The sequence below is a fragment of the Sus scrofa genome, chromosome 12 (assembly GCF_054392235.1).
Source record: "Sus scrofa isolate SSC_HxYL_T2T_F1_AM1 chromosome 12, Sscrofa_HxYL_maternal_Yorkshire_Landrace_v2.0, whole genome shotgun sequence".
Lineage (NCBI taxonomy): Eukaryota > Metazoa > Chordata > Mammalia > Artiodactyla > Suidae > Sus > Sus scrofa.
Genome location: NC_139394.1, coordinates 17,910,522 through 17,933,949, shown reverse-complemented (window position 1 = coordinate 17,933,949; position 23,428 = coordinate 17,910,522). Strand labels below are relative to the sequence as shown.

General features: G+C 47.5%; 1 protein-coding gene and 1 pseudogene across 21 annotated transcripts in view; one reads left to right on the top strand and one right to left on the bottom strand.

Moving 5' to 3' along the window:
* The window catches only part of LOC100626147 (leucine-rich repeat-containing protein 37A2), a 49,709-nt gene extending 30,384 nt beyond the window's left edge, over nt 1-19,325 (bottom strand). For 5 of the 21 annotated variants that reach the window (XM_084984178.1, XM_084984195.1, XM_084984181.1 and 2 more), the window contains exons 1-5: nt 19,218-19,325; nt 15,607-15,707; nt 10,052-10,216; nt 5,863-9,640; nt 2,944-3,015 (exon numbers count right to left, since the gene is read on the bottom strand). In XM_084984178.1, the coding sequence (XP_084840304.1) occupies nt 2,944-3,015; nt 5,863-9,640; nt 10,052-10,216; nt 15,607-15,688 (4,097 nt within the window). In that variant the 5' untranslated portion in view covers nt 15,689-15,707; nt 19,218-19,325. Of the gene's footprint in view, nt 1-2,943; nt 3,016-5,862; nt 9,641-10,051; nt 10,383-15,606; nt 15,708-19,217 lie in introns of those variants that run through there. The other 16 variants (XM_084984188.1, XM_084984190.1, XM_084984189.1 and 13 more) reach the window with 6 other exon arrangements.
* Nucleotides 19,326-19,633: 308 nt separating this feature from the next.
* LOC100738755 (lysophosphatidic acid receptor 1-like) lies at nt 19,634-22,476 on the top strand (annotated as a pseudogene).
* Nucleotides 22,477-23,428: the final 952 nt, after the last annotated feature.

The following is a 23,428-nucleotide window of genomic DNA, read 5'->3' as shown; positions in this document are numbered from 1 at the left end:
ACTAAACCAGATGAAACAGAAAAGATGAACGGACCCATCACAAGTCCTGAAATGGAAACTGTGATTAAAAACACTTCTCCAACAAACAAAAGTCCAGAACCAGGCGGCTTCACAGGCAAATTCCATCAAACACTTAGAGAAGAGCTAACACCTATCCTTCCGAAACTATTCTAAAAGATGGAAGGGGAAGGGACACTCCCAAACTCATTCTATGAGGCCACCATCACCCTGATACCAAAACCAAAGATACCACACAAAAAAAGAAAACCACAGGACAATTTCATTGAGGAACACAGATGCAAAAATCCTCAACAAGATACCAGCAAACCGAATCCAGCAATACATTCAAAAGGATTGTACCTCATGATCAAGTGGGATTTATCCCAGGGATGCAAGGGTTCTTCAATATCCACAAATCAATCAGTGTGATACACCACATTAACAAACTGAAGAATAAAAACCGTATGACCCTCTCAATAGACGCAGAAAAAGCCTGTGACAAAACACAACACCCATTTCTGAGAGAAACAAAACAAAACAACCTTCAGAAAGTGGGCATAGAGGGAACCTACCTCAACATAATAAAGGCCATATACGACAAACCCAGAGCTAACATCATCATTCTCAGTGGTGAAAAGCTGAAAGAATTCCCACTGAGATCAGGAACAAGACAAGGATGTCCGCTCTCGCCACTACTATTCAACATCGTTTTGGAAGTCCCAGCCACAGCAATCAGAGAAGTAAAAGAGATAAAAGGAATCCAAACTGGAAAGGAAGAAGTAAAACTATCACTATGCGCAGATGACACGATACTATACCTAGAGAATCCTAAAGACTACCAGAAAACTGTTAAAGAGCTCATCAATGAACTCGGCAAAGTCGCAGGATACAAAATTAATATACAGAGCTGCCCTTCTCTTCTCTTTTCCCAAACCATACTGCGAAGCCCCATACAGAACTACAGGAGGGTTAGGGCTGCATATGAAGTCCTTTGATTTTTTGCCCACGTTAAATTTTTTTAAAAAGCTAAAATGTGGGAGTTCCCATCATGTCTCAGCAGCTAGCAAACCCGACTAGCATCCATGACCACGCAGGTTCGATCCCTGGCCTTGCTCAGTCGATTAAGGATCTGGCATTGCCATGAGCTGTGGTGTATATTGCAGATGCGGCTCGGACCCTGTGTTGCCGTGGCTGTGGTGCAGGCTGGCGGCCACGGCTCCGATTGGACCCCTAGCCTGGAAACCTCCCTGCGCCACAGGTGTGGCCCTCAAAAGACAAGACAAACAAACAAAAACGAAAATGTGCCCCAAATATACCTAACTGTTCAGTTTAATAATTACAAAGCAAATCCCCTCGTGTAACACCATTCCCGTCAAGAAAGAAGACCACCAGCATCCCTTTGTTTTTCTATATATTTTAACTTTTTACACCCTTGAAATTCTACACTTATGTATAAAATCTCAATCTTTTGAGACAAGAATCCCTTGAGAATGTCATAAGAGCAATGGTCCTTTTCCCTAGGAAACTGAACTTTCTTGAATACATGCAAAGGTATGCAAGCAATTTCCATTTGTGGGCGATCCTTCTATGGCAGAGGTCTGTGAATAGAGTAGACTGAATTCAGAGGGCCGCACTTGGATGGGAAATCAAATTACATCCCAACTTTCACAAATTTCTAATGAAAATGAGCATTTCCTTCCACTGTGAATGTAGGCAACAAACCACAGTGGACAGCAACATGGTGAATTTGGTCCCCAGGAGAAATCACAGACCATTTCATATCACACATTTGTTGCAGATCTTTTTTTTTTTACACACATCCTAATGAACATGGCAGCAGTTGCATGTACCGGTGCAGGTAAGGAACCCAAAACACAGGGGCTATGAAGTAAACGGTGGCTGTAATACAGCCCAGTGGTTCGACATAGGAGCTCAGGGTTCCAAAGGCCTTGGTTCAAACGTTGGCTCCCCCACTTCATGAAGAGAGAGACCTGAGCCAACATGCTTCATTTCGCCAAGACTCAGCTTCTTCATGGGGATAATGATACCTTCCCCCACTGGGCTGTTGTGACGAGTACATGAACTGGATCCACATGATGTGCTTAGGACCCTGTCTGGCACCGTCAACAGGCCCATACATGCAACTCCCACTACTACTGTTACTTCCCAACAATGCAAACCTCCTCCTAAGTGAGGTCTGTTTCCTGATTTTTCCTTTTCCCTGGTTCATGTCAGATAAACCAAATAAATCTTAGAATCTTGCTCTGACCCCTGACCCTCAGGCTACCAGCACGCTCCACTCCCCAGAGGAAACTAACGTTATCTATCTCTTGTGCCAAATGACTTTCATTTTTCTTACAAGTTTGAGAAATAAAATCTCCAAGTCAGATACCATCATGGACAATAAAAACTACATATAATGTTTAGGAAACCTGTCAATTAAAAAAAATTAGAGTACCCATTGTGGCTCAGCAGGTTACGAACCCACCATAGTGTCTGTGAGGATGCGGGTTCAGGCCCTGGCCCTGCTCAGTGGGTTGAGGATCCAGTGTAACTGTGAGGTGCAGTGTAAGTCGCAGGTACAGCTCAGATCTCATGCTGCTGTGGCTGTGGCGTAGGCCTGCGGCTACAGCTCCAATTCAACCCCTAGCCTGGGAACTTCCATAAGCTGTGGGTAGGACCCTAAGGAAGAAAGAAACAAAGAAGGAAGGAAGGAAGGAGGGAAGAAGGGAAGGAAGGAAGGAAGGAAGGAAGGAAGGAAGGAAGGGAAAGAAAGAAAGACAGACAGACACACACACACACACATAGAATTTCAGTCAATAGATTGCTTTGAAATATGGAGAGGGAAATACTTTTCTCACAGCTTCCGACCTCAAAACTCTGGACCAAGAAGGACCTTACAATGGAAGATGTTATATTCATATTTGGAGAGAATATACTCACAGTGTCTCAACCCACTGGAATGCCTTCCATGTATTTCCATCAATGTAAGAAATAGCGTTTCCTTGGAAATCTCTGTGAAGAAACACAGTTCATAACTTTAATAGGCAGCAAAAGAATAAAGAGGATAAGTAAGAGAATCATGGTCACCTTGTGGGGACTATTCAAATGCAGAAAGGACCAGCTTTCTAATTTCCGCAGCTTTGCAGCTTCCAAGTGGGCACCGTTAGTAAAGACGCAATGCGAGGCCACTGGCACCAACAATGAGGCATTACCTCGGAACCTGACTTCCTATCTGTCCGATTCCTTGGATAGATAATGCCAATTACTCTGAATGTAAGTTTTTCTTCCCCCCAGTCACCTCAAATGACTCCTCCTGGGAGTTCCTGTCATGGCTCAGCAGAAACAAATCCGACTAGTATCCACGAGGTTGCAGGTTGGATCCCTGGCCTCGCTCAGTCCGTTAAGGATCTGGCGTGTGCCACGTAGGTCACTGACACAGCTTGGATCTGGCATTGCTTTGGCTGTGGCGCAGAACGGCGACTATAGCCCTGATTCGACCCCAGGCCTGGGAACTTCCATGTGCCACAGGTGTGGCCCTAAGAAGCAAAATAAATAAATAAATAAATAAAAACTGAAATGACTCCTTCTACAAATCAATGAGAACAAAACAGCAAAAATGTATCCGTACCAGCAAAACAAAGAAATCCTAAGTCAGGCAACACCCACGCTTTGGCTCAGTGGCCTCTGAATCTCTCCAGGTAGTAGAAGGGTAAAGGCAGTCAGAAATTAGAGGGACCAGTACGGAAATCTCTCTCAGACATATTGCACAGGAAAAAGCACACTGAACAAGGAGGAAAGTCATGAGCTCACTGGGGAAAAACAAAAAGGAAAGAGACTGGAAGGTAAGACATACATCCAAAGAGTAACGGGAGTTTTCTTATGCATGGGGTGGGATAAGTCCAAACAGATACCTGTAGGCCCATCTGCCTAGGGGACAGTTCCACTCAAACAGAAGCCTCCTGACTGCTTTATGCTCACCAGTACCCGAGGCCCAAAACTCCGCTCGCCTCCCTCCAACGGGTTCTCCTTCCAGACTGCTGTGTTTCCACCGGTTACACCATCCCTCGCATCAACATACGAGATTTTCCCTTTCCTGGACTCCCCGCCCCAGCTCCAGTCAACCGCTAAATCTTGGCAGTTCTTCCTTCGTGGTGCTCTCAGCAGTTCCTTTCTACTCCCATCACACCCACTCCAACTGCTCACTTTACTCCTAGATTTCACTGCAGCATTCACTTTGGTCTCCCTGAATTCACCTTTTCCCCTCTAGATCACTCTGCATATGGAACTGAAAATAATCCCCTTGTTTCCATCATCTGTGCCTCTTGCTTAGAAACTTTCCATGGCACCCATATCTTAAGGGCGTTAACTTCCAAACCTGCGGGGCCGACAGTCAAGGGTTTTCCATAATCACATCTTTCGCTGTTGCCTGACCCAATCTTGGCAGCCAGACGGATCGATGAAATCCTGATCGCCGCTACAGCCACACTGAGGCCTGAACTGTACCCCCTACTTTTTCTCTAACAACTCACAGCTAATCTTTAAGTCCCAGCTAAAGTTTCAGCTTATCCATGCAGCTTTCCCTGACCGCTGCAGTGAGGAACGGTGCTGGATGCGTTACAGTACCTTTCTATAGCTCTTCTAACACCTCATTATATATCGCCGCCCTTTTAAAGGCATAGTCCTCTTCTTCCCACATATCATTGTCCTGTTCTGGAGATAACGCCATACTTCCGTGGCTCTCACAGTATTTAGCCCTGATTTGGCACAAAATGGGTACCATATAGAGAAAGCCAGGTGACAAAGATGCGTTCTAGATATAACAGAGGGACTGAATAATCATAATAGCTAACAACTGGGAGTTCCCTTCGTGGCTCAGCGGTTAACGAACCCGACTGGTATCCATGAGGATGAGTGGGTTAAGGATCCGGGGTTGCCGTGAGCTGCACTATAGGACTCAGACATGGCTCACATCCTGCATCGCTGTGGCTGTGCTGTAGGCTGACAGCTGGAGCTCTGAATCGACCCCTAGCCAGGGAACTTTCACATGCTGTGGGTGCAGCCACAGGAAAAAAATAGCTAACAATCAAATATATGCTAGGCACTGACATGAAAGCTTCACCTGTCTTTACTCATCTAAACTGCCCAACACGTCTGGATTCTGTGAGATGGTGACTATCATAATTCCCATTTTGCAGATGCGGAAAGTAAGTCAAAAAGCTAATAAATGACTGACCTGGGTTCAAACCCACAAAGTCTGGTTCCAGAATCCCCACTCTTAAGCCCTTTGTTGTGTTCTCACCCATGACATGGGGAAAGGGACACGTTACTGTGAAGAGGATGGAGCAAAGGCAGGAGAAGAGGAGATGTTAACGAACTAATGGGGTAAAAAATGGAGAAGGAGAAAGAATAAGGGCAATCATATGGAACAGACTGGAGAAGAGGGAACAACAGTGAAAAGAATGAAGATAGGGAATCGCTGACAAACAAAAAGTGAAAACAGAAAGTCAGTCAACATGGGCTGGGGAGATGAGAAAGACCTGGAAGAGAGGCTGCCATGCCAGGCGGGATGCAGAGAACAAATGAGGAAAGGCAATTCTTGGAATTCCGTCGTGGCTCAGAGGAAACGAAGCTGACTAGCATCCATGAGGACGCAGGTTCCGTCCCTGGCCTCGCTCAGTGGGTTAAGGACCCGGTGTTGCCATGAGCTGTGGTGTAGGTCGCAGACGCAGCTCAGATCTGGCGTTGCTGTGGCTGTGGTGTAGGCCGGGAGCTCCAGCTCCGATTCCACCCCTAGCCTGGGAGCCTCCATATGCCACTGGTGGCCCCCGCCCCCCCAAAAGGAAAAAAAAACGTTCTTACAAGACGGTGAAGGTGTGGTTGTGGCTCTTGGGCCCTAGAACAGGCACACTGTGGAGCCTCTGATTTGGGCTGAGTCCAGTGCATGACAGCGTCTCATTTCTGCAGGTACATAGCTCACATATGTCGACGTGCTCTGTGACGACATTCTGTTCTGACTGCTCCTTTTCTGGGGGGTATTGGGCGGAGTGCACCACCGAAGACTGCGCAGAAGGAAGGATTGTCTCAGTTGACCCTGGTTGAGAAGTTATGCTAACAGGTGGAGCTGTGACTTGAGTCAGGCCTGGGTAAGGAAGTGTCACCGCAGGGTATTCTGGAGCGGGAGATGTCGTCTCTTGCAGGACTGTAGAAGGTTCAGCCTCTGCAGTAGGGCGTTGAGTGGTGGTAGGCTCCCGACCTTGATCCTCACTTGGAGCTGGAACTGTCACCTCCTGATGCAATGGCTCTGGAGGCTGAGGTGGGGTCTCTTGCTCGGTTGGAGAAGGTTCAGCCTCCACACCGGATCCTGTAGTTTCAGTCAGTTCCACAGGTTGAACTGTGACTTGAGTCAGGTCTGCATGTGGACGTGTCGCCTCAGGGTGTTCTATAGGGGGAGCTGTAGTCTGCTGCAGGCCTGTAGAATGTTCAGCCTCTGTGGTGGGTTCTGCAGTTGTGCTAGGCTCCTGGTTCACAGGCTTACCTGTGACACTGGGTGACGTTGGAAGCTCAGCCTGACCCTGATGTGGTGTTAGAACTGTTTGGCTCTGACTTACGGGAGGCTGGGTTAGGGTCTCCTGCGTGGCTGGAGAAGGTTCCTCCTCCTTCGTGGGTTCCGTCGTTATGCTAAGTCCCAGGTCCAGAGGCTGAACCGTGACTTCAGTCAAGGTTGGATGCTGATGCTGAACCTGCTCTGGACGTGGAAGCGTCCCCTCAGTGGGGTTTGGAGGGGGAGTTGTAGGATGTTCAACCTCCGTGGTAGGTTCTGGAGTCACAGTAAGCACCACGTCCAAAGGCTGAACCGGGGGGTTGGGCAATGTTGGATATGGAGCTTGGTCCTGACCTGGAGCTGCATTCGTCGCAGACTGATACAATGGAGGCTGGACCACAACCTCTTTAGGTGGCTCCAGAGTCTGAGCTGGGGTCTCCTGCGTGGCTGCAGAAGGTTCATCCCCCTTAGCGGGTTCTGCACTTATGGTCAGTTCCAGGTCTGAAGGTTGAACTGTGACTTCAGTCAGGGATGGACGCTGAGCCTGAAGCTGCTCTGGATGTGGAAGTGTCGCCTCGAGGTATGCTGGAGGAGCTGTCGTCTGCTGCAGGGCTGTGGGATGGTCAGCCTCCATAGCAGGTTCTGGAGGTTTAACTGCGACACTCGGCGGAGCCTGGTCCTGTCCAAGCGTCGGAACCGTCATCGCAGGATGCACTGGACTTTGTGCCTCCACCTCCTTAGGTGGCTCTGGAGGCTGAGGCGGGGCCCCCTGCTGGGCTGGAGACGGGTCCGTCTCTTTGAGGGGTTCCAAAAGCTCCTGCTGGATCGAGGAAGCCTCTGTATGCCCAGGGGACTGCAGAAGTTCGGGAAGGGGCCCTTGAGAGGCTAAAAATGGTTCCACCTTCTCGGGAGGCTCTGGCGGCTGAGCCTGAAGCTCCTGCTGTGTGGCAGAAGGTTCTCCCTCCTTCGGGGGCTGCGGAGATGCAGCTGGGGCCCCAAGGGGAACGGGAGACTGAGCTGGGGCCTCCTCCTGGACTAAAGAAAGCTCCATTCCCCCAGGGGGATCTAGAGTCTGAGCAGGGCCCTCCTGCTGCACTGGAGAGGTTTCCACCTCCTTAGTGGGCTCTAGAGTTAAGACAAGCGCCAGATCCAAAGGTTTCCCTGTGGCACTAGACAACCCTGGACGTTGCGCTTCACCGGGACCTGGAGGTGAGAATGTCGCCTCTTCATTTACTGAAGGCTGAGCTTCGACCTCTGCAGAGGCCTCTGGAGGCTGAGTTGGGTGCTCCTGATGGCTGGGAGCAGGTTCGGTTTCCTCAGGAACCTCTTCAGGCCGAGCTGGGGCTGAATGCTGACCTGAAAACTCCTGCTGGCCTGACAACAGTTGCGACTGCTCAGGGGACACCGCAGACTGCACTGAGGTTTCTGGTGGCAGTGGAAAAGCTTCAACCTCATTACTGGATGCTGGACTTAAGGTGAGCACAAGATCCACAGGTGTAACAGTGACACTGCTGGGCCGCTGCGGAAGCTGAGCTTGATCCTGACCTAGCGGAGAAACTGCTGTCACGTGATGCTCTGGAGCGATAGCGACATACTCGTTAGAGAGCTCTGGATGCTGAGCTGGGGAAGATTCAACCTCACCAGGAGCCTCTGGATGCTGACCCGGGGCCTCCTCATGAACGGCAGCAGCTTCTGGAGATGGATCTGGAGCCTCCTGTTGAACTGGCAAAGGTTCAACTTCCTCAGGTGGCTGTGGAGGCAGCGTGGGGGCCTCATGCTGGGTTGTAGAAAATCCCACGCTGGTGTGGGACACCGACGGCTGAGTTGAAGGCTTGTGCGGATTTGGAGACCCAGGTCCCACCTCTGGCCTGGGTTCTGTGCTTATGGTAAGCCCCACATCCACAGGCTTGACAGTGACATTGGCTACGTTTGACTGCTGAGCATGATGGTGACTTGGAGGTGAAACTGTCACTTCATGATGCTCTGGAGGTTGAGCTGGCTGTTCCTGTTGAGCTGGCAAAGGCTCCGCCTCCCCAGAAGGTGGCTCTGGAGGCTGAGCTGGTTGCTCCTGCAGGGTTGCAGAAGGTTCTACCTCTTCTGCAGACAGAGCTGGGGTCCCTTCCTGGGTTGGAGAAGTTTCAGCTTCTTCCAAAGACTCTGAGAGCTGCACTGGGGTCTCCTGCTGGGTTGGAAACGGTTCATCTTCCCCAGGAGGCTCAGAAGGCTGAGCTGGTGGCTCCTGCTCACTCAAAGGCTCAACCTCCCCAGGAGGCTCTGGAGGCTTCTCTGAGGTCTCCTGCTGGGCTGGAGAAGATTCCGTCTCCTCAGGGTGCTCAACAGGCTGAGGCAGGGCCTCCTGCTGGGCTGTAGTTGACTCAGCTTCCTTAGTGGGCCCTGGAGTGATGGTAAGTCCCAAATCCAGAGGCTGAGGTGTCCCATTGGGCAAGTGCAAATGAAGGGGATGCGGCTGATGACGCAGAGCTTCTAGCTCATTGCTCTCTGGCCTCTGAAGTACATCCTGGGTAGGGAACCCTGGGGCGTGAGCTGGGGACCCTAGCTGGACTGGGGAAGGTTCCACCTCCTCAGGGCGCTCTGGAGGCTGAGCTTGGGTCTCCTGCTGGAGTGCAAAGTCAACCTCTTCGGGGCGCTCTGGAGGCTGAGGTGGGGCCTCCTCCAGGACTGGAGGAGTTTCAGACTCCTCAGGGCTCTCTGGGGCCTGCAATAAGGCATGCTGCTGGACTGGAGAAGGTTCAACCTTTTTAGTGACCTCTGGAGTTATGGTAAGGGCCAGATCCAGAGGTGTCACAGTGACACTGTGCCTGCCTGACTGCTGAGCTTCATTTACCCTATGACGTGCTGATGGCTGCCCTCCAGCCTCCTTAAGTATCTCCGAAGCTTGAGCTAGGAGGGCCTCCTGAAGGCTTGAAGTTTCCATTTCCTCAGGGGCCTCTGGAGGCTGAAACAGAGCCTCCTGCTCAAGTGGAGGTGATTCTACCTCTTCTGTGGGCTGTGGATGCTGAGCAGGGGCCTCTTCCTGGAGTGAGGATTCCACCTCCTCAGGGGGCTCAGTAGGTGGATCTGGATCCTCTACAAAATCTGTAGGTAGATTAGGATAAAAGACACTCACACTGGGATCAAAATGATTATCCTGCCACTGTTCCAGTTGCTGAGTTTCTTCAGACTGACCCCTAGTGCCAACACTAAGTTTGGCAAGCTGTCGGTGCTGAAACAGATCTTTCTTCTAGTTTGGGGGTGAAACAACAAATTTGCTTGGTTTTGAACTCTTGCTACCTAGAGGTGGAACAAGTATTGCAAATAATTGGTGATCTTCAGCCTGATCTGGACCTACCCTCTCAACCTTCCTTTGGAGTACAGGCAGAACTAAGCCCTGACTCTGATCCCAACCTAGCACTAGAGGCACCTCTGGGAAATTCTGATGCTGCCTTAGCCTGTCATTCAGATGCTGCTGGTCAACAGAAAAGTGATCTGGCCTTGCAGGCAACTCACCAACTGAATCCAAGTCCGGGTCTGGAACGAAAGTCTCCGTTACCTCCTGACTGGGCGGGGCGAATATCTGGGCTGGAGAGGAGGCCGTCGAGTAAGCCAAGCCCCCCGGCTCTGCCGAGGGTGCAAGCACATGGGGCGAGTCCAGTGAGCGTTCAGAGGTCAGCCCTGGGGGGTCGGAGGTCAGGGGGACATGGTCCAGGGCCCAGTCCGACGCCTGAGCTACCTGGACCAGAAGCCACAACGGTGGCCACGAAAGGAGGAGCAGTGGGGACCAAAGGTAAAGGCGCGACATGACGGGACGTTCCCTGAGCGGGAGCTGAACCATTGTGGCAGTGGAATGAAGCGCACGCGCACCTTTAGCAACGGCGCGCCCCTCCCCCGCCGCACGTCACACTGACTAGCCACGCCCCTCAAGTCCCGCCCCCTTTATTGGGTTCAGGTGGGGACCCTGTCTCTGCCTCCCCAGGGAGCCTTTTTCCCAGCGTCACCGGGACCCTCCCCCTTGCAAAGGCAACAGTTGCCTCCCGCCCAGCCCTCTCCCCAACCCCTTGCCCCTCCCAGCCGCCTGGGAAAACGTCCCCATCCACTAGTCTCAAGCCAGCCATTAACCTCGGAAGACATCACAGTGCCGCTTTTCAGAGGTCTACTGCGTGTGCACACATGAAGGCACTTCAGGTGTTAAGTCAGCATGTGAAATAATTTTCTGGAAATGCTGTAACGAGCGCCCAGTTTACTTCCTTCATGGCCCTTTTAATAGTCTCTTTAATTTGGGTCCTTTGTAATTGTCTGGTACAACTTCCAACATCTAAACCCCAAAAGAGGAGTTTCATTGTATTCCCAGTGTCTAGCACACGATGGTATTTTTGTTTTGTTTTGTTTTGTTTTGCGTTTTAGGGCTGCACCTGGAAGTTGCCTATGGCATAGGGAGGTTCCCAGGCCAGGGGTCTAATCAGAACTGTAGCTGCTGGCCTACACCACAGCCACAGCCACAGCCACAGCCACGCCAGATCCCAGCCGCGCCTGCAATCTACACCACAGCTCGTGGCAACGCCAGATCCTTAACCCGCTGAGCGAGGCCAGGGATGGAACCCACATCCTCAGGGATGCTAGTCGGGTTTGTTACCGCTGAGCCACAGCAGGAACTCCACACACATAACGGTTTTAAAATGGAATTGATTCTAAGATTGGCCTCATTTAGAAATGGATCTGTTATTATAATCAGGTTTTTCGATCTTTAGCATCAGAACTAAATCCTTTCCTCTCCCATTTTACATTTCTTAAAGCCCAAACCGGATATGTTTGAAGTTCCTTAACTGATTTGATTTAAACTGAGTTAATTATTTTGCACAGGAAAAACCTTCAAAATGTTTACATTTTTCAGAACATAGCCACCTTTTCTTTCTCTACTTTCTTTGCTTCAGAACAAACTTTGCAACATTGGGGTGAGTTAAATAATCAGAAACCTAGTTGCACATTAAGTTCTCAAGGAAATGAAACACACTCTTGCTCCTTTAAAAAAGAAAAATCCCGGGAGTTCCCGTTGTGGCTCAGTGGTAATGAACCCGACTAGGATCCATGAGGATTTGGTTTTAATCCTTGGCCTTGCTCAGTGGGTTAAGGATCTGACGTTGCCATGAGCTGGGGTGTAGATCACAGACATGGCTTGGATCCTGTGTTGCTGTGGCTGTGGTGTAGGCTGGCAGCTGTAGTGTCGATTGAACCCTTATCCTGGGAACTTCCATAATGGCCCTAAAAAGCAAAAAAAAAAAAAAAAAAAAAAAAAAAAAGATAAATTTTATATGTAATACATTAATATTTTCTTTTAGTAATTATTTTGTCGGAGTTCCCGTCGTGGAGCAGTGGTTAACGAATTCAACTAGGATCCATGAGGTTGGGGGTCGATCCCTGGCCTTGCTCAGTGGGTTAAGGATCCAGCGTTGCCGTGAGCTGTGGTGTGGGTCACAGACGTGTCTCGGATCCCGCGTTGCTGTGGCTCTGGTGTAGGCCAGAGGCTGCAGCTCCGATTGGACCCCTAGCCTGGGAACCTCCATTTGCCATGGGAGCGGCTCAAGAAAAGGCAAAAAGACAAAAAAAAAAAAAAATTACTTTGTCAATTTAATTTCTTTCTTTTTTTTTTTCTCTTTTTGTCTTTTGTCTTTTTTGTTGTTGTTGTTGCTATTTCTTGGGCCGCTCCCGAAGCATATGGAGGTTCCCAGGCTAGGGGTTGAATCGGAGCTGTAGCCACCGGCCTACACCAGAGCCACAGCAACGCGGGATCCGAGCCGCATCTGCGACCTACACCACAGCTCACGGCAACGCCGGATCCTTAAGCCACTGAGCAAGGGCAGGGACCGAACCCTCAACCTCATGGTTCCTAGTCGGATTCGTTAACCACTGCGCCACAACGGGAACTCCGTCAATTTAATTTCTAATTTAGGGCATCCATATAATTGGCTTACAGAAGGTTCTTCAGCAAAATATTTCACACACGATACATATAAGTTACTACGATCTGGGTAGTACACCTTATTTGAAAGGCATTAATGGTTTTCCAACACTGGAGCATAATCACACTCAAAGCCATAGTTACTTTGTTCCCAAATCCCTGGAATTCTGTTTGGGGGAGTTCTAAAAGGCCTGTGTCTTCTCCTATGCCCACGACTGTAGACGTACACTGAAGGCCCTCAGTCCTGTTCTCCAAATTTCAAAGAAGGAGTCAGAGCCAAGGCTCAGGACTTCAGGAAAAGCCCTTTAAATTTCCTGCCTCATGGAGTTCCCGTCGTGGCGCAGTGGTTAAGGAATCCGACTAGGAACCATGAGGTTGTGGGTTCAGTCCCTGCCCTTGCTCAGTGGGTTAAGGATCCGGCGTTGCCGTGAGCTGTGGTGTAGGTTGCAGACGCGGCTCGGATCACGCGTTGCTGTGGCTGTGGCGTAGGCCGGTGGCTACAGCTCCGATTCAGCCCCTAGCCTGGGAACCTCCATATGTCGCAGAAGCGGCCCAAAGAAATAGCAAAAAGACAAAAATAAATAAATAAATAAATAAATTTCCTGCCTCAAAAGCAGTTTCAGAGTTTCATGCTTTCCTATGGAATGATAGAGCAGAGTAGTCATGCAAAGTCTTCTAAATCCTGCTGGTTGTTTTGAATTGTGGCTACACTGGCTCTGCATCCCTTGACTTTTTATATCCACATACTTAAATTAAATCCCATAGTTCCTCTTTGGTTCTCGCACCTGTGACCTCTTCACAGGGTCCATATACCACAGCTATTTTACCACTTTCTGAAATAAAGTTAACAAGGATCAATGCAGAAATTTTCTTATTTTAAAACTTCCTGTATACAGTGGTAGCACTCAATAATTACACATCTTTTTGATTTTTGTGTGTGTGTGTGTTTTTCTAGGGCCGCACCCACGGCATATGGAGGTTCCCAGGATAGGGGTCTAATCGGAGCTATAGCCGCCGGCCTACGCCAGAGTCACAGCAACACAGGATCTGAGCCACGTCTGCAACCTACACCACAGCTCACGGCCACGCTGGATCCTTAACCCACTGAGGGAGGCCAGGGATCAAACCTGCAACCTCATGGCTCCTCGTCGGATTCGTTACTGAGCCACGATGGGAACTCCCATCTTTTTGGTTTCTAAAAGTAATAAATACCATTTTCCTAGAAGTTCCCTCATGCAACACTTCAGTTTTTGTCACAACTATTTATGAAAAAATATATAAGATGTATCAACTCTGCTTCAAAAACCTTTATGATCTTAGAAATAAGAGCTAAGGAATAATGACAAAGGAAGTAAAAGCTGTAGAAACAAATACATTCAATCATAATACGACTAGTAAAGCGTTAAGTAGGGGTCAAAGTGAGTGCAAACCTGGGATAGATACCATTGGGCTATAATTTTTTTTTTGGCTGTCCTTGTAGCATATAGAAATTCCCAGGTCAAGAATCAAACCCGTGCCACAGGGAACTATAATAGATACTTCATATTAGAAGCAAGGCAAGTATCTACTCCCCGGGATAAAAATTCCACCATGAACACAGCTTTGGAGAGACAGAGGGAACATTTGAACACTCTAGAAGAAGAAACTGGTTCATGCACCTTTTGGAAAATACAGCTTCCCTCAAGGCAAACTACAGCTACAAGGCTTTTGGTCGAAGGAGTTTTAAGTGCATAGAAGGGAGTATGTTAGCATATGAAGGACAGGAAAACAACCCAGACATTTAGTTTGGTTCTTAAAGGTTGTTACTCAGAGTTGACAGCTGATGGAGATTCTGCCTGATGACCAGGGAAGTCAACCTTCACTGGAAGGACTGTCCGGGCTGGAAGACTGAGACCAATCCACAGTCAACTCTTAACAAGCAAATGAGGTGTCTGACAACTTAGCTAGGATTTCTCAGTCTCTAGGGAATCAGGGAAGCAGTTCTGTTCTGGGAATCTACCAATCCTAAAGTTTCCTTTGAGCACAGCCTGTGATATTCTCCCACTGTTTAACTCCATAGGGAACACAATCAACACTATTCAATAGCAGGATCACTTTCAAGGCTCACAAAAGTGTAACTAATTATTACGTAAGAATCATGTTCACCCAATACATCAGAAATGAAAACTGAAACTAAACTGATTCCAAAAACATAGTCTAATAAACTCTTCAATGGGAAAACATCAATGATAATAATAATAGTCAATACATTTTTGGGAGTTACTGTTGGGGCACAGTAAAACTGACTAGTATCCATGAGGACGTGGGTTTGATCCCTGGCCTCACTCAGTGGGTCAAGGATCCAGTGTTGCCATGAGCTATGTTATAGGTCGCAGATGTGGCTTGGATCCCCTCTTGCTGTGGCTGTGTCATAGGCCAGCAGCTATAGCTCTGACTCAACCCCTAGCCTGGGAATTTCCATATGCTGCAGTTGTGGCCTTAAATATATATATATATATATATATATATTCTGCCTACCATGTTCCAGACATAGTTCTAAGCTTTTTACATTCATCATCTCATTTACTCTTACAATATACCCCAATGAGGTAAGCTAAATTACTAATTCTATTTTGTAGATAAAGAAATTGCAGCATAGAGATATTAAATACCTTCAAGTCTCTCTGGCTACAAAACCTAAAATGGCATTTTTTAAAAATCTAAGAATTGGCACAACATTGTAAATCAACTATACTTTAATAAAAAACTTAAAAATTAAAAAAAAAATCTAAGGACAAAGACAGGACTCAAACATAGATGTCCAAGGCTATGATCACTATACTATTCCACATAATAAGCAAGCAACTGAGAAAGACGAACTGGATCAAATAATTTCTGTATGAACTGAGGCAAGTCATTCTATATCTAAACACTAGAGATAGTAATATTTGCTGTCATTTTTCTTACAAATGCTACGAGAAACAAATTTGAGACCACTGCTGTGAAAACATCTGGTGAATGAAAGAATATGTAGTGTTTTAAACAACCATTTTCATCCAATTACCTTTCCAAATAAGTTTATTTGCTCAGTAAAACTGACGTACTTCAAGGACAATCAAAAAAGTCTTACCTAAAACCACAGTCAGCAGCTTCTGGAATGCATCTGTCATAGCCTTCTGAATAGCAACCTTCTGCGTTATCTTCCTTTTCATATAAGGAATGATAAGGGCCCTAAATCCAACCAAAACAAATGGATTTAAAGTGCCTTCTGAATAACTATTTCTATGTTACATACTTAAAAATAAAAATGCACCTGTGACTCTTGGATTATTATCTTAGCGATTAAGAGCAGGCACAAAATAAGGGTTTGGTTGCAGGTATATCCTGTCAGGGCACATTTTCATTGCTCAGATCTATTCTGGAAGTTCCTAAAGTACTAAACGGGAGATGCAAGCCAAGAACGTGGCACAAATCTCGCATTACTCACAGATTTCAAAGGAATACACTGTAGCTACAATGCTATAGACCCTGCTCTTCTGTGCATAAAGGGCTGGATTCAGCACAGTGAGGTAGATTTAGTGCTAGTGCAGATGATCTGGCCTCTCCCCAAGCATCAGCCACTCAGGTGGATGGTGGAGCCTCCTCCACTCCATTCACTAACAGGCCTGCCTCTGACTTAAAACCTTAAGCCCCACTGCCACAGATTTTAGGGAAAAACTCAGTACCAATTGGAATACCATTTCTATAGATCTGCACTTGACTTTTTCCATTGAGGCCCTTCTAGAGGAGGCAAAGGACTAAAAATTTACACAAGAGTTTATTTAAGTCTTTAGATGATGATTTTGTTGGAATAACTAAAGGTCACAGACATCTGTATTTGAAGGACTATTTTAACACTAAACAAATTAATTAACCAAAAATGGGGGAAAAATTTCCTGCCTCCTAATCTTCTCGGCAGGCAGTCAACTCTAAATTTCTAAAGTTAAAGGTTCTGTCAGGTATTGCCTATGTTGCAAGGCAGAAAAACTCTGCCCAGGGCTTTATTTGCTTATCAAGGGTGATGATGTATCTGAAAAGATGTTTTAGAAAGAAAGGAAAAAAGAGAAATCCCCACCCCCCCAGCCCTCCATACATATGGGAAAACAGACCTTCCTCTAGCTTATCCAAAGGTTCCTGCCAACTCCAGTACTTCTGCACTCATAGGATGGCAACACCACCTCTAAAGCACAGAAGAACTTCAGCCTTTACTTCGATATCTTCATTTTCCCTTTCTTTAAGGTCAGAAAGTTCCTGAAGCTGTTCAGATTTTGAATTAAAGGCTAGACTTCAAAATATTTTCCTATTAGAAATAAAAACTAAACTCCAGCAATCCCAGTTAATAGTTGAGATGTCCTATAGCTTCAAAATCAAGTAGGACTTGCAAATGAATTACTATAGATGCACAACTATTTTTTATTATATACCATACAAATACTGGAGAAAATTATGGACACCACCATATCCATGTCACTGAGATCATCACTGATTCTAGGTGACAGGCCAATGCTCAGAGGCTTTCACTTGGGGGCCTCTCACATCTCCTCCCCACAGCCCAGTTCTAGTCTTCTCTCTAAAGTCTAGGATTTCAATGTTAAAAGGAGTCTGTTTAGTCAAAGAAAATCTAGAGGGTTTACCTTGATGATCCTTTTTGACCATCCATTGAGACCAAAATAGTAATTTGCCAATTCTTGGCATCTGGAGCTGTTTAGGGCAAGAGTGTTATGTGGAACTGCCTTATGTCTGGTGCCAAGACAAACCTAAAGACATGAGACCTAAAAATATCACAACCTGACACAGACTTATTTTGCATACACCTGAGAATTATCAATACCAATGTCATAGAGTAGTTGTGAAGATTAAACGGGACATTTTAAGTAATGAATTCAAGTAAGCCCTAATTAAATGTTATTTATTATTTTTAAGTCAGTACTTCTCTGCATCATTTCCAGGGCCCTTGAATCACATCTGAGGAAAATTCTCAGATTGCATCAAGGTTAAATTAGTGAGGAAAGAAATATGCATAAGAAATGGCAGCAAGGTCAGTAGGAAGTAGCCAGATCCAGAAGCCAATCAGAGAAGCCATACAATTATAAAGCAAAGTGTTTGGGACACATAAGCCTCACTCACTTATACAGAGAAATTCAAACAGTCCCTGAGAAAGGAATGGTGGCTGAATGGAGGCACATAATGAAATGTAACTCTAGGGATCTGGGAAAGTAAAACTGGATGGCATGTTTATATGGAATAAGATTTCTACAATGCATTAAAGAATATTTTAACCATTTTCCAGGAATTAAAGGGAGTTCTGAGTAGCTAACCTTTTTTTTTTTTTTGGCCTTGCCTGTGACATATGAAGTTCCCAAGCCAGGGATCAAACCCATGCCACAGCAGTGATCCAAGCCACTGAAGTGACAATGTCGGATCCTTAACCCACTGTACCATGGAAGAACTCCACTGAAGGGAGTTCTGAGTAGGCAGTTTGAGAGTGATGGGGTGATGATGCATCATTTATGTTACAACTGACAAAAGGGTTTATCAAGCTCACACGTTTAAAATTCACATAAAAATAAACATAAGCAAGACTCATGTGAAAATGTCAAATTAAGGGGCAGATAAAAATCACATGGTGTTTAACAGCAGTTAAGTTTGGGTTAGACCTCTAGCTTCCACATTTATTATCATGAACCCTAAGTCACTTAACCATCCTGAGTTCAAGTTTCTCCATCTTAAAACAGAAGAAAAAAGAGGGAGTTCCTTTCATGGCTCAGTGGTTAACAAACCCCACTAGGAACCATGAGGTTACAGGTTCCATTCCTGGCCTCACTCAGTGGCATAATTTGCCCTGAGCTGTGGTGTAGGTTGCACACACGGCTCAGATCTGGCGTTGCTGTGGCACAGGCCAGAGGCTACAGCTCTGATTAGACCACTAGCCTGGAAAATTCCATATGCCGCGGCTGCGACCCTAAAACAATAAATGAATGAATGAATAAATAAATAAATAAATAAATAGAAATGGGGAACCAGGGGAATCAGTGGAGGAGTGCACCTGAAAGCATCCTGTAATTAGAGTGCTGTACAAATGCTGGCCTATTATTTTTAAAGTCAGCACTTCGTCCCAGTGGAGCGAGGAATTCCACATTTGGACCCTCACTGGAGATTTCTGAAAAAGCTGCTTCTGGTCACATGCCTTCTGGGCTCTGTGGGCGTCCCTTGCTGACTAAAACTTGATGATGGCATAGAACCCAGGACTTGCCACCACAGCATCTGGGAAGACTTGGGCCGAATATAAAAGGCCAAATTGGGAGAAAACTGTGAACAGAGGAGGCTGTAGGCTGGTCCCACGCTAAGTAAGTGCAGGAAATTTCACGCCCAGGAAACAAAACTGCCCGTTTCCTTAAGTTCCCCCAACCCTTCACCACAGGCAACTGTAGGGAACCTGCAACTCCAAACGCTTCTCATTTCATGAACAAGTCTGCTTCTGAAATCCTAAACTTCGAGAAGCATTAGTAGACAATGTGCTGGCTGTTGGGAGCTATCCCTCAACTCTCCGGGGCGAGCAGACTGCTCAGGTCCCCTGGAAAACTAAGATTCCTCTCAGCGGAGACTACAGGCGCCTGAAGTGTTGAGGCAGGACTCCCCGGGTCCCAGTTATTGGGGCGGGGGCGACTTCCTCCATCCCTCCCGCCCCCCCAGCCGGCTCACTTGCAGGTCCTCGGCCGTGGGTCCAAAGCTCAGCTCCCACACAGGCAAGGTTCTGTCATTCCGAGTAGGTACCTCAAAAGAACGCAAGGCCGCCATTCTACCGTCACTGCGCAAGCGCGGCTCAGGAGCAAGCGACACTGCGCCTGCGCAAGGCGCTCCCGCGCTTTTTTAAAATGGGGCAGGGAGGGGGCGGGGCCATCTTGGTTGAGGTGAAAGGGAGGGTGGGGCTCAGACCTCTTCTTTTCTCCTCCCGCTTTGGGCGGATCTCTGCCTCCAGTTTATCACCCGCAGGCCCACCATCCCTAGGCCTTGTAATTTAGTGTTTCTCTTCAAGTGCATTTTCAGGGTAGAATTCAAAAGGTGAATTTACAGGATCAAATCTTTATAGCAGGAGTTCCCCTTGTGGCACAGCGGAAATGAACCCGACAAGGAACCACAAAATTGCGGGTTCGATTCCTGGCCTCACTCAGTGGCTTAAGCACCAGGCGTTGCCGTGAGCTGTGGTATAGGTCACAGATGCCGCTCGAATCTGGCTTTGCTGTGGCTGTGGCGTAGGCCGGCAGCTGTAATTTTTTTTTTTTTTTTTTTTTTTTTTTTTGTCTTTTTGCCTTTTTTTGGGCCGCTTCCGCGGCATATGAAGGTTCCCGGGCTAGGGGTCAAATCAGAGCTGTAGCCGCCGGCCTACGCCAAAGCCACAGCAACGCGGGATCCAAGCCGCATCTGCAACCTACACCACAGCTCACGGCAACGCCGGATCCTTAACCCACTGAGCAAGGGCAGGGACCGAACCCACAACCTCATGGTTCCTAGTCTGATTCGTTAACCACTGCGCCACGACGGGAACTCGGGCAGCTGTATTTCTGATCAGACTCCTAGGCTGGGAACTTCCATATGGCACGGGTGCGGCCTTAAAGGACCAAAAAAAAACAAAATCTTTATAACAGCTGGCTTCATCTTCAGACTCCCAGAAAAGACCAAATTACTAGCAACTACTCACAACAGAAGATGCAAACTATTACATTTAGAATGAATAAGCAATGAATAAGCAAATGAGGTGTAGCACAGGGAACTATATCCAATCACATGTGATAGAACATGATGGAAAATCATGAGAAAAAGAACATGTATATATCCACGTGTGTATGACTGGGTCACTATGCTATTCAGCAGAAATTGACACATTGTAAATCAACTATACTTTAATAAGAAAAAGAATTTTTTTCTTTTTTGGTCTTCTCCAGGGCCACACCCGTGGCACAAGGAGGTTCCCAGGCTAGGGGTCTAATCGGAGCAGTAGCCACTGGCCTAAGCCACAGCCACAGCAACGCGGGATCCAAACTGTGTCTGCAACCCACACCACAGCTCAAGGCAACACCAGATCCTTAATCCACTGAGCGAGGCCAGGGATCGAACCTGCCACCTCCTGGTTCCTACTCGGATTCGTTAACCACTGAGCCACGACGGGAATTCCAAGAAAAAATTTTTAAATGAACTTTAAAAATTTAGCTTTCCTGACCCCGTGCGGGTAAACAGTGCCCCCCTGGGCGTGGAGCCAGCGGCCACTGCCCAAGGGCGAGCTCAGAGTGCGCTGTCCCACTGCAGTTTGGGCTTTGTGGCTGCGCGTGCGTGTGCGTGTGAGTACGCGTACGTCTGTGCCGGCTGTGGGTGGGTGTGTGTGTCTCCCCAACCAATCAGTTGACAGAGCCCCGGGAGGGAAGTTGCTGCAGCCACCTGGGCCTTCGGCTCTCTGGTACCCCCAGGGCCCACACTGAGTTCTGTGTCTGCGGCCCGGACCCGCCCAAGTGACACATACGGTTGCCCCTAGCATGAGGGCGATCTGATCAGCAACCACGTGAACCCAACTCCTGTGTCCGGCGCCTTAGTGCTGGGGGCCTGGCCACTGCCCACCACTCCAGACTTGCCACAGCTGCTGCCTCCACATCCACCTCTGTCATTTCACAGCCCTGGTTCACGGCCGTGAATGAACCACAGTGCTTCTACAATGAATCCATCGCTTTCTTTTTAGCTTGCCACAGAATGGGACACAGTGAGCAAGTTGGTGATGGGACTTGGAATCACCATATCTTCATCATGTTGGCCAACCTACTGGTCATGGTGACAATCTATGTCAACCGCCGCTTCCATTTTCCTATTTATTACTTAATGGTGAATCTGGCTGGGGCAGACTTTTTTTTTTTTCCTTGGTTTTTAGGGGTGCAAGGCCACCTGCGTGGCATAGGGAGGTTCCTAGGCTAGGGGTTGAATCAGAGCTACAGCTGCCGGCCTACACCAGAACCACAGCACAGCCAGATCTGTCTGCAACCTACACCACAGCTCACGGCAATGCTGGATCATTAACCCACTGAGCAAGGTCAGGGATCGAACCCACCACCTTGTGCTTCCTAGTCAGATTTCTGCTGCACCTCAGACGGGAACTCCTGCTGCAGACTTCTCTGCTGGGTTGGCCTACTTATATTTAATGTTCAACAGAGGACCCAACACTTGGAGACTGACTGTCAGCACATGGCTCCTGTGTCAGGGCCTCATTGACACCAGCCTGACAGCATCCATGGCCGACTTACTCACCTCTGCAATTGAGAAGCACATTACAGTTTTCTGCATGCAGCTCCACACTCGGATGAGCAACCAGTGGGTGGTGGTGGTGATCGTGGCCATCGGGACCATGGCCACTGTTATGGGGGCAATACCCACTGGGGGTTGGAACTGCATCTGTGATATTGAAAACTGTTCCAACATGGTGCCCCTCTGCAGTGACTCCTACTTGGTCTCCTGGGCCATTTTCAACTTGGTGGCCTTTGTCATCATGGTGGTTCTCTAGGCTCATATCTTTGGCTGTGTTTGCCAGAGGACTATGAGAATGTCTCGGCAAAGGTCTAGCCCCTGCAGGAACCAGGATACCATGATGAGTCTTCTCAAGACAGTGGTCATTGTTCTCGGTGCCTTTATCATCTGCTGGATTCCTGGACTGGTCTTGTTACTTCTCAACGTGTGCTGTCCACAGGGTGACGTTCTGGCCTATGAGAAATTTTTCTTCCTGCGGACAGAGTTCAACTCTGCCATGAACTCCAACATCTATGCCTACCGGGACAAGGAGATGAGCGCCACCTTCAGGCAGATCCTCTGCTGTCAGTGCAGTGAAAACACCAGTGGCCCCACAGAAGGGTCAGCCCGCTCAGCTTCCTCCCTCAGCCACACCATCTTGGCTGGAGTTCATAGCAATGACCACTCCGTGGTTTAGAAAGGAAACTAAGATGAGACACAGCCATCATCTTTGGAGGTATGAGCAGCCTCCCGCTACCCCAAAGCCAGGGCAAGGTGGGGGATGAGAGAGAGAGGAAAAATACACTCATGTACTTAATAAACACTAACCCATGGCAGTTGTCTTCCTAGACCCAACAAGACTTGATACATATTGAAAATTAGCTTCTGTGACAAACTTCATCCTGATCCCCCTTCCTTTTGAAAGTAGAAAGTGGTGATCTTACAATGGAATTCATAAACAGACTCTGGAGTGTCCGTTTACACTGCCCTAACTAGTCTTCAAAAGATTTTGTGTGGTTTGGTGCAAGTCAGAATAAATTCTGATTGAATCCACAACATCATTTACATACAGGCTTCCCTTTTTTAATTTTTAAAGGATACATTTCATGCTTGTGATGGATAAGCCTATAGACTGTTTTTAAACTATTCTAACTCCATTTTTTTCCTTATGTAGGAACCCTGTAAATTAGAATTACATTTTTAGAAAGCATGCATGTAATGTATCTATGCAGTTTGCCTTAAAAAGATAGGAGGGTAGGAGTTCCCGTCGTGGTGCAGTGGTTAATGAATCCGACTAGGAACCATGAGGTTGCAGGTTCAATCCCTGCCCTTGCTCAGTGGGTTAAGGATCCGGCGTTGCCGTGAGCTGTGGTGTAGGTCACAGACGCGGCTCGGATCCCGCATTGCTGTGGCTCTGGCCTAGGCCGGCAGCTACAGCTCTGATTAGACCCCTAGCCTGGGAACCTCCATATGCCACAGGAGCGACCCAAGAAATGGCAAAAAGATTAAAAAAAAAAAAAAAAAACTTCTAGGAAATAGAAAAACCTAGATGTCAAAGCCAGTATTCCTTTGGATTATGAAACAAACAATGATCTAATCACAATATTTCCTTTTATGTTAAAGTGTTATAACATGTATAAAACAAGCAG